Genomic DNA, 15,986 nt, shown 5'->3' with positions numbered 1-15,986 from the left:
GGACTAGTTTGCGTAGAAACGGACGGACGGACATGGCTAGATCGACTTTCCTGGTGATCAAGAATATATATACTTTATAGGGTCGGAAATGTCTTCTTTACTGCGTTGCAAACTTTTGACTGAAATTATAATACCCTCTGCGAGGGTATAAAAATGGTACATAAAGTTTTCAACTAGAACACAATAATGTCGTATTTTAAGTCACATATCTTACATTTCCCATTTTTGTCCTAATTTTAAAAAACCTCATTCCCGATTTCGGTTCCTGACCATTCGACAGAAGTACCTCATAATTCATTGCCGAAGGCTTGAAATAATCCAACCGCAAACGTGTGTGAAAATAAAAATTGACAGAAAAAAGGAAGCTCCGTCAAAGCTTTGTGTCAGCTGTTTGTATGTGAAATCCCATCGATTTGTTTGGCAGGCTTTTACTTTCACCCACGCGCACTCCCCTTCCATTTGGCTTTTTCCCTTTATGGGACTCGAGCATCTAATTTAATTAGATGAAATTTTCACACTGTTGGTTTTTTTTTGTTTCCTTGCTTTTTGCTGACGTTGGCCCTTTTCCATTCATTTAATTTGTACTTTTTCAGCATGCAGCTGAGGTAGAGGAAAATTGTGAAGTGAAAAATTGCATTTCTCTAAGCGCATCAATTTTCTCCCTTATTTCTTATCACTCTGTATTTAATATATACCAACTTTTAAGGAAATTGTCTCTAGTTTACATGTTTAAAATGTGTAGAAGTGTGAGTTTTTAATTTATTTTAATATTTAACATGAAGTTTTAGTAGAATTTACGCAATATTTCATAAAATGTTTAGAATAGGAATTTCTGTTACTTGATTTGAAATTAATTTATTTTTAGGAATATTTCTCCAATTGAATTTGTTAAAAAATTTGTGATACAAATTATGACAACATTCATAATACACGAGTTTCGAGTAATGAAAACAACATAAATTTGCGAGAATTTGACCTAAGAAAGAACTAGTTTTTCCTGCAAAGCGGTTAACTTTGGAATCATTGGTTGTGGGGTATTAGGTTTTCTTCTTTATTGTCAGCAATATGTTAGTCGCTTTCGGCTTTTCTGCGGCTCCCATAGGGAGAAACACCCCCACGCAGTCTCAGCCATTTACTTACTCACTTGTGGAGCAACAAAAATAAAAGGAAAGCCAGCGATTGACAGTCGACAACAGCCTAATGACGTCACCGGTAAGTATTGAGTGGTGTGTGTGCCAGTGTTTGATGGGTCACTTGCGCTTTGCTTTTTATTTCGTTGTGGTTCGCATTTACATTCACATTATTTTTGCTAAATCCGCATTTTTTTCTTGTTTTTATGTGGAACCACAGCTGCTACTCACTGGTCACCCAGTCCATCCCCCACCTTTGTCCTCTCGCTTTCGTTCGCTTTTCATCAGCGTTTTCTTGTATTATTATTGGAGCTACTTTTCGCCGCACGCAACTTGGCTTTCTTTTTGAGGTTCTTTCTCTCCGGATTCTATGCAGTACAGCTTCCCTAACTAAGACTCTCAAATCAACGTGAAAAATGAATAAATAGAAAAAATGGTTAAAACAAATTTAAAAAAAAAACATAATTTGGAACCTTTTTAAATATTGTCTAGATCACATAGATTATTTTTTTTAATGGTAGACTGTTAAACATACAAAATAAAGATTTTCAGAGAATTCAGAATTTAGAAAAAAAAAATCATAGCAAATCATAACGATATAATTTATTTTTTGAAGAAATATTGATATTACATCAACGAAGTTTAAAATTCCAGTTCTGGTTAAGGAAGCCCAACTGTAATGCCCCCTCAAAGGGTGGCAGGTGGCAGCACTGCCGTGGCCTACGTTATACTGCTTGTTGTTCTCGTTTCTAACTGAAAATTTAGGTTATCCCCGTCGCCCCTCCACCATTCCTGTTTCCATAACAGCTTGGCTATTAAATAATAAAAAGTAATACAAAAAGTTTGTTTTACGCTACATTCGCTGTCTCCATCTAAAATGTGTGGAAATGTGAATATGTAGACGTGTGTGAGTAAGTTTGTTCGTTGGCTAGCAACAAAATTACGTTAGTTTGGTTAGTTGCTTTCCGTTTTCTTTTATTATGTACTGGCAGTGGCGTGTAAAATAAATGTTGTAACATGATTTCAGTTTTGCTATTTCTAACTTTTTGTTGGATAAACATGGAAGAGAAAAGGCTCAATCATCAGTTATTACTTAACCTACATTAATTTATGCGGGTCAGCAAACATTTTTAATTCCCCTTTTACTTGAGACAAATTTCCTAGGTTAATCCGTGTTTGTAAAGGGAAACGTTTGGAAATGAAAACGTCTTAGGCTCTGGCTCAGCAAGGTTTCTTGCAATGGCTCCCACTTTATCCTACCTTATATGTAAGATTCCCCGAGGTCAAATAATGAAAACCCGATAAACTGCGCCCAAAAGTCGCCTGTCTCATACGCATCGCGATGGGCGACGAGCAAACAAGTGCTTTGAGTGAGTAAATATAGCTGGAAGACCCGAAAATGCAGACAGCAAACATATGAACGACGGCCCAATGAAAAAGAAATGTGCGTATAAAGAACTATAAAACACAAACATACAGAGACACAGACACTGCAAGACTTGGGAGCAACAAAAACCTAGAAATGTCAATAGGCGAACACGAGGAAAACCATCAGCCACGACAATATTGGACCCACATTCAAGGCGAAGAAGGTGCCTTCCGTCGGCCTGACTCAAGGAGGCCGATCAACTAAAATGCCTATAAAATATTTATAATGTGCGTGAGTTGTGTGCACTTCGTTTCCCGCTTCCTTACCCAAACACCGAGGGCATCTATTATGCACCCACATCTGTGGGTATTATGTATTGGATTGGAAACCGTTTCATTCACCCCCTTCCCATGGCTCTTCTTCTTAATTTGGCTGGCGTGCCAGAGGCGAGAAGAAGCAGACGCCATAAACCAAAAGCAGCCAAAACACTTGCGAAAATAAAATAAAATCAAACATACAAGTTTAAATAGCAACATCTCTTTGCTAAAAATAAAATCTTTTGGCGAACAAAAAGCCAGCAACAAAAACGAAACTCAACTGATGGTTGAACTTTTGGCAATGTACAGTATTTGTTGGGAAATTAAAATAAATCTGCTTTTTGGAAATTTGTTGTCTGTCACATTCAGTAAAGAATTCATTACAGATCGCTGGTAAAACCGAATAACTTAAGAAATTTTTAATTTATCTCAAATGGTCTCTGTTTCCTATTGCGTTAAAGAATTCAAGATTATTGGTTGAGTTAATTGGAATATCTTGATTTAAATAGATTTATAACTTCAAAAATAATAACACTTTTTAGTGCTAAACGCTCGCAAACATTCATTCTCTATCATAATTATAATCTTATCGCTATCAAAATATCCATCTGTTTCTACGCCTGATAGCAAAGAGCTACAATACGCTTATGGGAAAATTTATGGGAACAACCTACACTTCCGTTGCTTAAGAGTGTGGTTTTCTTAGCGTTTATCAATGCAAAATTTTAAAAATAGTCATAAGCCGATCATTTCTACGCACAATTTTAAGTGTTGCTTGAAACCGGGATGTCGAGTTTGAAATACAATAGGTTTGGGACGTACCGAGGCCGCAGATTTCCAAGCAAGACCCAAAACCAGCGTGCATGTTTTGTTTTGCTTTGATTTCTATTAGGAGTTTATTGCTAAGAATTGGGTTTCGTTGCTGTAGAAAGGCACCATTTCAATGACCACTCAAGGGGTTACCGGCACTTACACACAGTTAAAACTAGCCATTTGCCAAAAAAAATGTTAATTCATTGTTTACAATGTTATTATATGGAGCAAAGAAAAGTATACATGTATATACAGTTTATAAAAAACAAGAGAGAACGCTATAGTCGGGTGCCCCGACTATCAGATACCCGTTACGCAGGTAAAGGGAGTGCGAGGGAGATGGATTTTATAAACTTTGATCACGCATAACTTTTTAACGAATGGTCCGATTTGAAAAATTTCTTCTACATTTCGATAGGTATTGATAAACACAATAAAACTGCATTTTTACTTTTCCGAAATATTTAAATTTTTAAAATCGTATATAAGCGATTGTGGGCGTTAAAGGGGCGTGGCACCAGTTTGAAACAAACTTGCGCTGCGTAGGAACTCCTAAAATCTACATGCAAAATGCCAATCTTCTAGCTTTTATAGTTTCCGAGATCTCAGCGTTCATACGGACGGACAGACAGACGGACAGACAGACGGACAGACAGACGGACAGACGGACATGGCTATATCGACTCGGCTAGTGACCCTGATCAAGAATATATATACTTTATAGGGTCGGAAACGCTTCCTTCTAGCTGTTACATACTTTTGCACGAATACAATATACCCTTTTACTCTACGAGTAACGGGTATAACTATCACTAGAAGAGCCATTAATTTTTGGTTATTTAGACAAAAAATGTATGAACGGTTTAACCCCTTTAAGAAATCGGGCGGCATTTATTGAAGTGGCAAAGGAATTTGAGTTTGGGCAATCATAACTCACCTTGCTTGCCGTTCACGTCGCTGCATTTCGCCTAGCTAATCTCGATTGAATTTTGACTCAAAACTCGATCGCCTTTTCCGTGAATTTTGATAATGAATTTATATCGGCTGCCGCTGCTGCTGTTGTTGTGGTTACTGTCTGGCGATTGTTTTGATCCGAAATGCGATTTCTGTTCGCTGCACAAACTGGAGGATCTGAAGGATCTGTGGGATGCGTGCGAATTGAGCGAATTATCCTCTCAGCGCGTGAGTGTTCACGCACACTCGCACGCACTGGCACCCGCGCACTCACTCACAGTCACTTAGCGTCCGCGCATGTCGCGCATGCGGTAACGGGAGATCCGCCGCTCTCTCTTGTGCTCTCTCCCACTCGTTTACAGCTGGCTGGACGACACGTCAGGTGTGTGTAAGTAATGAGCTCGTCTCATTCGCTCCCGGCTCGGTCTTCGCTAGCTTACTGTTATTCCTGTTGTTCTTTTTCCTGCTCTAGCTGTTGTTGTTGTTTCTGTGGGATCGTCGTTCTTGTTTGACATTAAGTATGAATTTTGAGCAGCATCTCCTTGAATTTTCAGCTTTGTTGCTATATTTTTTTTAGTTTTTAGTTTTTTATGTGATTTTTGTGTTGGTGTGTGTGCTGTGTAGCTGTGTACAAATGTCAAAAGGCGGGCTATCTGTGGTAGAATTATTTAATTCCTATTGCTAAACCGTTGCTGCTGGACGATTGATCGAGTTTCGGGCTCAGCTTTATGTTCCGGTGCAAATTAGCCAAGTGTGTTGTGAGATGTAAAGGAAAAACAGTCTCGTGCTACGCTGAATAACTAGGTAAACAAATAATTTTGGCTAAACAATTTGACAAACACACTTTTGCACATTTTATCCAACAATTTGTGTGACAACAAATCTGAACACCGAATTGTATTCATTCAGTTTGTTGCTATGTTTTTCTCAGTCTCGGCTGACATTTTAGGCAAAAGTGTTTCTGCTGTTGAGGTGTAGTTAAATTTCAGCTATGGACAATTTAACCGGTCAGTTGCACACTTAAACACTTATAGCACAGGGCTCCAGCGCCTTGAAATCATAGCAATCTGTAAAAGAAGGAAATGACGTTTAATCATGCTGAACAGAAATAAAATATCATCTCGATGTCAAATTTAAATGGGTAGGTAAAAAAGATACTTTTACAATCTTCATATTGTTTTGATATGTTGTAAATAATGTTTAACTTATATGGATTTTAGAGCTTGCTATAAAACCGAGATGAAGTTCCACCGCTTCGCAATAAACGTGTTAATTTTTTAGAAGTATTAACATTATTTACTTTTTTTCTATGGTTACACGTTAAGTTTAAATGGGTTCTGTTTGTAAATTCTATTGGAACAATTTTTTTCTGTGTAGCAAATAAAGTTTATTCAATAGACTATATACTGTAAAAGTATTGCGGTATTTTTTGGTATGTTTTGGCTGTGCGCGCGCAGACTGGTCACACTAAGCAGGGTCGAGAGCGCTAACTAAATTTGCTTTTGCTCATTGATTTTCATTTAATTTTTGGAGTGTTATTATTGACCTCCGGCTTTCCACTTTTAATAATTTTGTTATACAAAATTAAGTTACATTTTCCTCAAGGGTAATTAATGATAATCTTGAAATGGATTGGAATTAGGCGAATTGGTTGCCTTGCCCCCGCTCCAAATAAAATGTTGGAAAAATCTCTGGGGCGCAAGGTCGAAGTAAATATTTTCGTACGTGGTTTCGTTTATTTTTATAAATTTTCACGTTTTGTTATTCGATGCAAAAAGAGTCAAAGCGGCGATGGCCAAAAAGAGAGGTAGAGAGAGCGACAGTGGGAGTAAGAGGCAGTGAGGGTGTAACTACTCGACTTTTGGCCATATTTTTTCAATGGGCTGCCTTTCTGCCAACGCATCACTGTTTGTTTTGTGCTGATTTGTACGCAAAGGAACAACTTTTAGGCTTAATTAATTAGCCAAATCGATTCTGACGATTTACCTTTTATACAGTTTTGCACGCATTTTCACTACGCCTCATTTTTTCACCCATACACTCACACGCACGCACGCACAGACACAGTTACACTCGTTCGGACCGAATTAAAATTTGCACTCGATTTGCAGCTGTGCGCTCGTCGCTTTCTCGATTACTACCTAATTCACTACTTTTTACATATTTAGCTAGGCTTATGTTTGTTTAATAACCAACGAAACTGTCCTCGAAAGACCAAAAAAGCACGCAAGAGGGCACGAGAAAAATGGTGCGATTTTTTCTCTTGCCTGCACACACACACACACTCGACATGGACTGAGACGATGGGAGACCGTGTTGGTAAAAGGAGGTAATACTGCAAGTGTATTTTAATACTGAATACTGACCAAACCCAAATTAGTTAATTATATTACCATTTCTTACTTGCTTTTCTTTTGTAAATAGTTATAAAATGTAATATGCTGCAAAAAAACCTGATTGCTCGTTACTTTTCATTAATTATAAAAGAAAAATACCAATCAAAATACCGCTGCACGTCGTAGCCAATTAGCCGGCAACTTTGTTTATCTACACTTAAACTTTATCTGAATAATGCACTTTTGTTTTAACTTTTCAAATGTTATATATTTAATTTAGAGGGCAAATTTTTGCTTAATTCATTTGATATTTCTTGCAGTAGACAAAAATTCTCCATAAAGACACTTACAAATGGCACTGCAAAAATCAGCACGACATTTCACAGCTTTCTATTAAGCCAAATAGTTGTTGTTTATAAGTATTGTCTTAGTGTATTACCTATTTTTTAATCTTTTAATTGTAATTACGTTCGATTTTTACAGTTTGTTTTCGCGACTGATTTATTCCTAAAAAACGAAACTGCCTGTTCAAGGGTGACCATGTTTCAATGGCATTTCAAATACCGAATAGTTTAATATCGCAGTTGCAACACGTGCGATTGTGTTCTCTCTCCAGATAATAAATAAATTATAATTTAAATAGGATTTGTACGTAACAATAATGATGTTGAAAGCTAAAAGGAAACCAGGAAAGTCGGTAAGCGAACGTAGATTGGGAAGGAGAGAGTATTTGGCCTAATATTTAAACGATACAGGATCGGATACCGAAAAAAACATCAAAGAAAGCCGATCGAGCGGATTCCCAGGAGGATTCATCTGCCGTGGATCACCTCCACCTGGAGCAGTCCACTCCCAGCAGCGACGATGGCTTCGATGAACCGGAACCCACACCCGCCAAGAAGAACCCAATCCAGGTCACTACCAAGCCAAAGAACAACAAGTTCAAGCAGAAGAACGAGACCAAAAATGTAAAGCCACCTACTCTGGAGGAGATGAAGGAGCTGCGCGATACCCAGAACCTCTTTCACTCCAACCTCTTCAAGCTGCAAGTCAAGGAAATGCTGGAGGAGCTGCAGCTAAAAACCAAGTACATGGAGTTTATCGACAGCTGGCTGGAATCCTTCACGGTCTTCACCCAACAGTTGAAAGATGGGTTGATGGAGCGAACTAACCTGGAGGTGCCTTTAAATCTGCAACAAAAACCATCCGGATTCGTTTTTTCCAAACCCACAAAGGAACCCTATCTGATTGGAGCCGCCGCTACGGGAACCCTGCTGGGTCCCAAGATTGTGGTGGATGTGGCTCTAGAGATGCCGAAGGAATCCCTGCACAAAGAAGATTACCTTAACCTTCGATATGACCAAAAGCGAGCTCTTTACCTCACCTACGTCACGGAAAGGATGCAGGAGTCGCCAAATTACGCCAACGATCAGTTCAAATTTAACTACCTCGCGAACAATCCGCTAAAGCCTGTACTCGAGTTGACCCCAGTAGCCAAGCAAGTGACCAAGCATCTGCAGGTGCGCCTGTTTATCACTGCTCCCCTTAGCAGCTTCAAGCCTGGTCGATTTGTGCCCTGGAACAACAATATTCGCCCCTCGTTCTATGGTGACGAGTGGGACGAGGAGGAGCCACTACCCTCCACCCAGCACTACAACGCCAACGTACTGTTCGATCTTACTTTGGCCGAGAACCAGGCACATTTGGAAAAGGCCTTTAAAGGCAGGCGCAACTTCCAGGACGGTCTTCTGCTTCTCAAAGTATGGCTGCGTCAAAGGGAATTGTGCATAGGCTATAGCGGCTTTGGCAGCCACATCCTAGCCGCCTACATTGTCTACCTGAACTCGCAGCGCATCCTGCACCAGTCGAGCAGTAGTTATCAGGTGGCTCGCACGGTTTGGAACCAACTGGCCAACACAGATTGGACCAAAGGCATCAGCCTGGCTCCAGCTTCAATTCAGACAGAAGAACTGACAAAGTTGGCTTCGCACTATGACGTCTGCTTCATGGACTTTACAGGCCAACTCAATTTCTGTGCGAATGTTCCGCTCTCCCTTTACCAAAGAGTTCGAGAGGAGGCCAAACTAGCCGTGGATCTGCTTAATGACATGAAGCTAAACAGTTTCCCGCTCATCTTCATGCAGAAGTGTCCACTGTACAGCCGTGTGGATAATATCTTGAAGTAAGGACAACCCTAAGCCTTATCTATAATTTCTTTAAAAATTAACACTTTTCTTTTTGCTTAGGATTACCAATTATTCGTGTGTGAATCAGATGCTTATGCTGCATTCCCAGCCTAAATTCAAGTATGATTATGCCAAATATGGCTATCCCCAGCTGCTTCAATTGCTGACAGAGTGAGTTGACGCTGGGATTCTTATAAACCATTAAACTTAAAATCCATATTTTAGGCTTCTTAAAAAGGGACTCGCCGAGCGTGTACAATCCATTATTCCCCTAGAAACGGCAACTACCGCTTGGCTAGTGGAAAATAAGGCTCCAAGCATTGGAAAGTACATTCAACTGGGTTTAATACTCCAGCCAGATCACGCCTACGAGGTGTTAAATAAAGGACCCGCGACCAACGAGGATCCAGAGGGAGCTGCAGAGTTCCGTCGGTTCTGGGGAGAAAGGTCAAACCTTCGGCGCTTTCAGGATGGCAGCATCACCGAAGCTGTCGTTTGGGGAACCGCCCAGGACTCCCCAGCCAAGAAGCGACAAATTGTTCGTCAGATTGTGCTTCACTTGCTGGAGCATCACCTACAACTGGAGGGCAAGGATGTGCAATTCATCGGCGCTGAGTTGGACCAGGTCTACCGCCTGTCTCCCTGGTTCAAGGTCAACAAACTGAAGACCAAGCTGATACTGGATCAGGACACAGATGCGGAGGCACTCAGTCCACACGTCATCCGCTGCTATGATGAATTGGCACGACAACTACATGGGCTGAATGGTCTGCCGCTGGAGATCGTCTCTATATCAGGCACATCACCCATATTCCGCTACTGCGAACCCCAGCCAGTGCTGCCACAAGCACGTGTGGCAGGCAAACACATTCTGGCCAGCCATGTGCAGAGGGTGGTTATCCAGCTGGGCCAGAGCGGCAAGTGGCCCAACGAACTGACTGCACTGCGTGCCCTTAAAACGGCCTTTCTTATTGAGATTGGCGAAAAGCTTGAGGCGCAGTGCCGCCTTCAATGGGTAATGTCCGCCGAAGGTCTTCTGGTACTAAAGCAGGGCTTTTGCTTTCTCATTGAGCTGGCCCACAGCAAGGAGCTGGCTTTGCTCAAGCAAGAGGTTACTGAACGTGGCGTAACCACATACGTAGATAACCCAGCAAGTCGCACTTTAGAACGCCATCACTACATACTACCCAAAGTGAGCGGCGCATTGCACTCACTCCATCAGTCCCTCTCTGCTTTCGGGCCCACTGTGATGTTGGCCAAGCGTTGGCTTGCCACCCAACTGCTGGACGATGGTCTGTGGCCTGAGATGGCCACCGAGCTGCTGGTGGCTCATCTTTTCCAGCAGCGAAATGCGCCACAAGCCATAGCGGCGCCCCAAACTGGCTTCATTCGGTTCCTGCAACTGCTCGCCCACAGCGACTTCACTGGCGAACTCTTTCTCCTCAACTTTAACAACAGCTGGCAGGGTAAGTCTTTATTTACCAGTCCAAGAAAATCCGATAATCAGTATCAAACACCTATTTAATTTAGAACAACAAGTAGCGGATCTGGAGCACAGCTACCGCAGCGACCGACAAAGTTATCCCCCCCTCGCTTTGGCCACTTCCTACGACATTCAGCACGCCGGACGCCTTTGGACCTCGGATCAATCACCCAGCCAACGGGTACTGGGACATGTGACGCGACTGGCCCGCCATGGTCTCCAAATTATCGAGACCAGCCTGATGTCAAAGGATCTGAGATTCGTGCGGCCGGCACAATTGTTCCGAGGTTCTAATGAGGGTTACGACTTGGTTATACAACTCAAGCCAGATCTGGTGCCCAATTCTCTGAGCTATGATCTGGGATCCCCATTCGTATCCTTTAGCCAGCCAAACTTCCATTTGCCTCCAGCCGGTGCAGATCGTATGGCCAGGATTGTGGGACAACTGAGGGTAAGAAATTAAAATAATTAAATATATTCGGAAATTTTCATGAGCTTTATTTCCATCTTAATAGTCTGCCTACTCCGACTTTGCTGCCTTCTTTTATAATCCTCACGGCGGCAAGGAACTGGCTATTGTGTGGCGGCCGCCCACGGATTTCGCACCAAAACCCTTCAAGGTCACCGAGCTGCAGGCCTGCAGTCCCTGCGAAAACGGCAAAGTCCAAGTTCTTAAAGAAACGCTGCTCGAGGATTTCAAAATGCTTCTTAAAGATTTCTACCTACGCATTTCCACCCCAGAGGAGCTAAAGCGGGAACAGCGGGAGCATCAACAGCCCAAGCGGTACTTCAATGCCAAGCAGCCGCAGGAGAAGTCAAGCCTGAAGCCCAAAAAGCAGAAGATTCAAAAGGACGCTGAGCAGGAAGCGCCGCCCAAAAAGAAGCGACTCATTAAAAGTTCGGCTCTGAAGGCCTTAAATTAAATTTAGACATAGCTTTCTGCTTATCTGTGTAAGTAAACTAATAGTTAAGTATAAAAGTTTTTTAAATGTAGAAAAAATGTAAAATATATTATATTTTTATAACCTCACGTTTTTGGTTATTTATATTATTGACCGTAAAATTTTTTAAAACTGAAATCTATTATGTTTGCATCGATTCGCGCAGTTTTCCTTATCATACAAATTGTAATACTATTTGCAATGTTATACAAATAATAGGGGAAGTAAATGTTATAAATATAAAAAGTAATAGAGAAGAAAATAGTTAAGTGTAACATCACAACTGTTTGTTGGCGTGTGCTGAATCCTTCTTACTGTGCTCCCGCACCAGTTCCTCGTAGTTAGGATTTATCTCGATAGGACCTTTCAAGTCGTATGTTAGTGTTTTTCTTGGCTTGGAGTCTGGAGCTTTGCTGAGAGTTTGTTTATAAAGAGATCTACTCAATGGAACTGTCCTATAAAAGCCCTGATCCTCCTGTTTTTGGAGCTTGTTCATTTGCTGGGTACAGGATTTCCCTTCTTGAGAACAGAAATCAAAGTGTATTTGACGCGATGTGCAAGGCTGCTCCAACGGACATCTGGGGGTCAGAAGTGGACGTTGTTGCTGCACTATCAGGTCGTGTTCTGTGCAAGTTTGTTGCGATTTGCAGCGCGGACAGGGATGAGTGGTCTCCTCCTCCGATGTATATTCACTTACATCCGATACATATGACTCGGTGGTGATCTTTCCCATAAGGTGGCTCGCTGAGGTATTGCAGCCCGTAGAGGTTGTAATGGGTTGCGTTTGGCAAGTCGAGTTCTTTGGCTCCTTCTTCACAATCGAAGTTTGACTGGGACTAGTCTGAGTTTGGCAACTCACGAGTCCTGGCGACTCCTTCTTCCCTATCGGATTTGGCCTAGGACTTAAACTTGGTTGAGTTTTGATAGAACTAGTCTGGGTTTGTGTGGTCGACATCAACCCGCAAGTGGAGGTGCCAGAGCTGTACCGCAGTGGAAAAACGGGATCCGATTCCGCTTTTATCTTGGACCAGCCCAGTTGAGTGGAAACACTGGCAACTGTCCGGCAGGGGATTTGCTGCAGGATCGGGCATGGAGCTTTGGTCGAGAGCTTCTCATTCTCACCGGGGTCCTTGTTCAGATCCAACTTGACTCTTTTTGTCAAGGACCGGGCGATAAGATCGTCAAGGGTGCAGAAAATCGAGGTGGTGGGCAGGGAGTAGGGCTCCAGAGCTGTTAAAGACAAATCCACGGGATAAAACTGCCCATTGGGCGCCAGGCGATTGTATGTTAACATCCGGATGTCCTCCACTCGTCGAATGTCCTGCTGTGTAAGCACAAACTTTTCATTGCCCACCAATATAGGAACTTGACAAAAAACAAAGGAGCTTCATTATTATAATGAACACAGAAGAGGTCGGAGCTTACTGTGCACAGCTGGTGCCGCCTCCTCGGATACTTGCATCACCTTCCTCACAGTGGAATTGTTGGTCATTGTCTTAGATTACCAGATAATTTTGGAAGTATACTCTAAATTCATCTGAGAAAATTACAAATGAAGACAAATGTTTTTGAACGAAACAAATAGAAAAAAGAAACCTTGATAGGCATTGTTCAAGAAATGTTTGCATTTAAAATAAAATACTAATTAAGCCGAGATAGGCAACTTATATTAAATGCAGGAAATGCACGCCATATTTTATTTATATTCGTTTCATTGGTAAAAGCTTACTATGTAAATCTGTGTTATCAAGTACTCAGTAAATATTTCTTAAATTCAAAAATGTATTATGATCGATATCGGTGTGAAAGATCAAAAACAGTTATAAAAGACTGATATTGAACAGAAGTAAATAATTTCTTAAGTTAAACGTACAGTTTGAATCATTCATTTTGAAGCAGCTTACTTTAGGGAATAATGGTTTCTCCACAAATAGTTATGTTTTTTCAGCCATAGGCCAAATAAAAGCAGAAGCTCACAGAAAAATACTTAATTGCAACATTCAATTATTTTAAAATTAAGTCTTCCTTAAGGAAAATATAACAGAAAGTTGTTTTCTATAAATATGTCTGGTTTGGTCAAAATGCGTAATTTAGATACGGATCTCTTTTCTTAACTGCGTATTGACTCCTCCTTGACGTTGGGCGTAATACTGGCGCCCGTCGTTAGTGGATCCTTCTCCTTGTTGCCAAAGTCCGGGTACAGTTTGGCCACCTGACCCAGTGGAGTGCAAAGACGACCCGAAAAATCCAAGCGCTTGTTGGACTGACTTCGCTCTGCAGAGGAGATGATATCGAGCAGGGATCTGGCGATAATACAATGATTAGTATAGGTTTATTCAATAAAGACCGGCCTACCTTTGCCCACAACTAGACATGCGGCGCTTGCTAGCCTTAAGCAGGCTATTGGAGTTGCTGCTGCCACTGGCACTGCCGCTGCTGAGGGGTTCTAGGCGCTCAGGTGAAAGCGGGGATTCCGTGTAGGAGCGTAGAAGGCTGGCGCCCGATTCCGACTTGAGCGGCGCATCGCCGTAGGCTGCGCGCAAGCTCTGCAGGCTCTCCAGCAGATTCTTGTGGTGCATTGTGGTGGCGTTCAGTTGGATAAGTTGCTCCAGCTCCCTATACAGCAACCGATACTGATCCTTGGCCTTAGAGAGCTTTAGCCTTAAACAAAATGGAAACAAGTAATACAAATCAGTATTAAACTAATTCTTAACTTATTACATTCATTCATTATTCAGGCTTAATACCTACCTCGCTCCATTGGTATGGGTGAAGGGCAGAACATCGCCGCGCGATGCGCTTTTGTATAGCTCGTGAATGTGTTGCTGGCAACGCACCTCCTCCTGCTTGTCCATGTCCTCCTTGACCAACAGGTGCAGGAAGTGCGGCAGCCAACTGATCTGCCGCTGCAGGTGGAATAGTATCGAGGAGCTGGTGGTTAGGGGAAAGTACCGTGGTAATCGACGCGCCATATTGGGAGCAGCCGGATCCTTAACTTTTAATGGCACCATGCGCGACATCTTGATCAGCTGGCCGAGCTCAGCGGTGCGGTAGTCCGAGACGCGGCCACCTGGGCCATCGGCGATCGCTGGCGCCTCATCCATGCAGGAGCGCGTGATGCACAGCGAGTGGACAAAGATTTCTCCACCGCGGGCAGACAACATGTGGCTGGTGGCCTTGGAGCCGGTCTTGCGTGGCATCTCCAGCAAAACCGAGCGCCCGTTGAGCAGGAAATTGATCAGGCAGGAACTTGGTCGCGAGGTCACGTCCACAGGAGTCACTAGGAACTGACCCAGGCAGGGCTGCAGATCCGCCGAGCCGCAACCGCGCGGCGTACACCACTTTAGCGTCACAGTCTCGTACGTGGCACCCTGCTTGATGCTCGTGGGCAGGCTGAAGTCCGGGCCACAAGTAATGGAGTGGGCTCGCCGGCTGTGCAGGATTTCCACGTCATAGTTTGCGCTGGAATTGGCGTTCTGCTCCTCCTTCATGGGTATATTGGTCACCGTGGTGCTGGCCAGGTCATAGTGGTTTAGGATCAGATGCGTCAACTTGTACGAGATGTCCGGGGCGCTAACCGTGTGGATCTCGACGTCCAGGAGCGGTGAGATTTTGAGCAAACTGCGATTGGTGACCAGCGATTCGACGCCCAGAGGCACAATGTTAAGAATGACCAAGTGGCAGTGGTCGATGGACAGGCCCTTTTTAGCAGGCGGCGCTGCTAGGGCGTTTTGCTGCACCAGAACCGTGTTGAAGATGTCCTCCAGGCTCTTCATGCTTGTGTTGTCCCGCGCCGAGGTAATGCAGATGACACGGCCCTTGTTGGGAATGCGGGTCAGATCTTCGGGGCCAAAGTCAGCAACCGCTGCCATTTGCTCATCCGTGGGCTCGGCCAGAGCCTCGATGGCTGCCCTCAAGCCGTGGATAACCGAGTAGTCCGAGGATTGGGGCATGTTGCGCGACGGCACGCCCACCATTACCATGGCGTTCATTACGTGTGACATGTTCTGCGTGCTGGGACTCCAGGTATTCACGATGTGCGCCGCCGTGTCCGAAACGATGAAGCGCACGTGCTTCTTGCCCGGAAAGAGGTCCCAGACCACGCGGCAGTACTCAATGGAGGACTCGCAGGCGCACGTCCACAGGCTCTTGCTGAACTGGGATCCACCGCCGCCTCCTCCTGCATTTGTAGCCGCTCCTGGTCCTCCGCCGTCTACCGAGGGCTTCCCCTTGAGGAAATCCATAGAGATATACTCCTCGCTGGCAATGCTGAAGTACCGTGTGTGGTCCAGCACGAAGATGGTTTTCTGATTACGTTCGAACATGGTGGGCTCGCCTATGCAGCTAAAAACGCAAGGAAATCAAACAAATGGCAAATCTTAATTGTTTACAATTCTTGTTCACCGCGAACAGCTGGTGTGGTGAGTTTTACCCGGCGCAACTTTCTGGCAACGCCC

At 43.3% G+C, this 15,986-nt stretch overlaps 3 protein-coding genes across 3 annotated transcripts; 1 reads left to right on the top strand and 2 right to left on the bottom strand.

Moving 5' to 3' along the window:
* The first annotated feature begins 7,474 nt into the window (after positions 1 to 7,474).
* Positions 7,475 to 11,618, top strand: LOC108052510 (nucleolar protein 6). Its single transcript, XM_017134903.2, has 6 exons — positions 7,475 to 7,616; positions 7,675 to 9,101; positions 9,166 to 9,276; positions 9,331 to 10,571; positions 10,636 to 11,039; positions 11,104 to 11,618. The coding sequence occupies exons 1-6, from the start codon at positions 7,581 to 7,583 to the stop codon at positions 11,509 to 11,511; spliced, it is 3,627 nt and encodes a 1,208-aa protein (XP_016990392.2). The 5' UTR covers positions 7,475 to 7,580; the 3' UTR covers positions 11,512 to 11,618.
* On the bottom strand, positions 11,596 to 13,102 carry LOC108052516. The gene is made up of 2 exons (XM_017134920.2): positions 12,955 to 13,102; positions 11,596 to 12,894 (listed from the first exon to the last, which is right to left on the bottom strand). The coding sequence occupies exons 1-2, from the start codon at positions 13,019 to 13,021 to the stop codon at positions 11,807 to 11,809; spliced, it is 1,155 nt and encodes a 384-aa protein (XP_016990409.2). The 5' UTR covers positions 13,022 to 13,102; the 3' UTR covers positions 11,596 to 11,806.
* Positions 13,103 to 13,193: 91 nt separating this feature from the next.
* Positions 13,194 to 15,955, bottom strand: LOC108052511 (protein asunder). The gene is made up of 3 exons (XM_017134904.2): positions 14,281 to 15,955; positions 13,885 to 14,190; positions 13,194 to 13,832 (listed from the first exon to the last, which is right to left on the bottom strand). Exons 1-3 carry the CDS (start codon positions 15,852 to 15,854, stop codon positions 13,640 to 13,642), a joined length of 2,073 nt encoding a protein of 690 aa, XP_016990393.2. The 5' UTR covers positions 15,855 to 15,955; the 3' UTR covers positions 13,194 to 13,639.
* Between the last annotated feature and the right edge of the window lie 31 nt (positions 15,956 to 15,986).

Source organism: Drosophila rhopaloa, unplaced genomic scaffold (assembly GCF_018152115.1).
Source record: "Drosophila rhopaloa isolate 14029-0021.01 unplaced genomic scaffold, ASM1815211v1 contig_155, whole genome shotgun sequence".
Lineage (NCBI taxonomy): Eukaryota > Metazoa > Arthropoda > Insecta > Diptera > Drosophilidae > Drosophila > Drosophila rhopaloa.
The sequence above is the reverse complement of the archived record's forward strand: the minus strand, read 5'-3'. Positions and strand labels throughout refer to the sequence as shown.

What these genes read in the sequence shown, in the direction of transcription:
- LOC108052510 (XM_017134903.2), top strand. Translation starts at nt 7,581, where the DNA reads ATGATGTTGAAAGCTAAAAGGAAACCAGGAAAGTCG. An exon ending in CTGCTTCAATTGCTGACAGA is followed by an intron (nt 9,277 to 9,330) that starts GTGAGTTGACGC and finishes TCCATATTTTAG; the next exon opens with GCTTCTTAAAAAGGGACTCG. An exon ending in GGATTGTGGGACAACTGAGG is followed by an intron (nt 11,040 to 11,103) that starts GTAAGAAATTAA and finishes CCATCTTAATAG; the next exon opens with TCTGCCTACTCCGACTTTGC.
- LOC108052516 (XM_017134920.2), bottom strand. Translation starts at nt 13,021, where the DNA reads ATGACCAACAATTCCACTGTGAGGAAGGTGATGCAAGTATCCGAGGAG. An exon ending in GGCGGCACCAGCTGTGCACA is followed by an intron (nt 12,895 to 12,954) that starts GTAAGCTCCGAC and finishes TTTTTTGTCAAG; the next exon opens with TTCCTATATTGGTGGGCAAT.
- LOC108052511 (XM_017134904.2), bottom strand. Translation starts at nt 15,854, where the DNA reads ATGTTCGAACGTAATCAGAAAACCATCTTCGTGCTGGACCACACACGG. An exon ending in ACCCATACCAATGGAGCGAG is followed by an intron (nt 14,191 to 14,280) that starts GTAGGTATTAAG and finishes ATTTTGTTTAAG; the next exon opens with GCTAAAGCTCTCTAAGGCCA. An exon ending in ATGTCTAGTTGTGGGCAAAG is followed by an intron (nt 13,833 to 13,884) that starts GTAGGCCGGTCT and finishes TATTATCGCCAG; the next exon opens with ATCCCTGCTCGATATCATCT.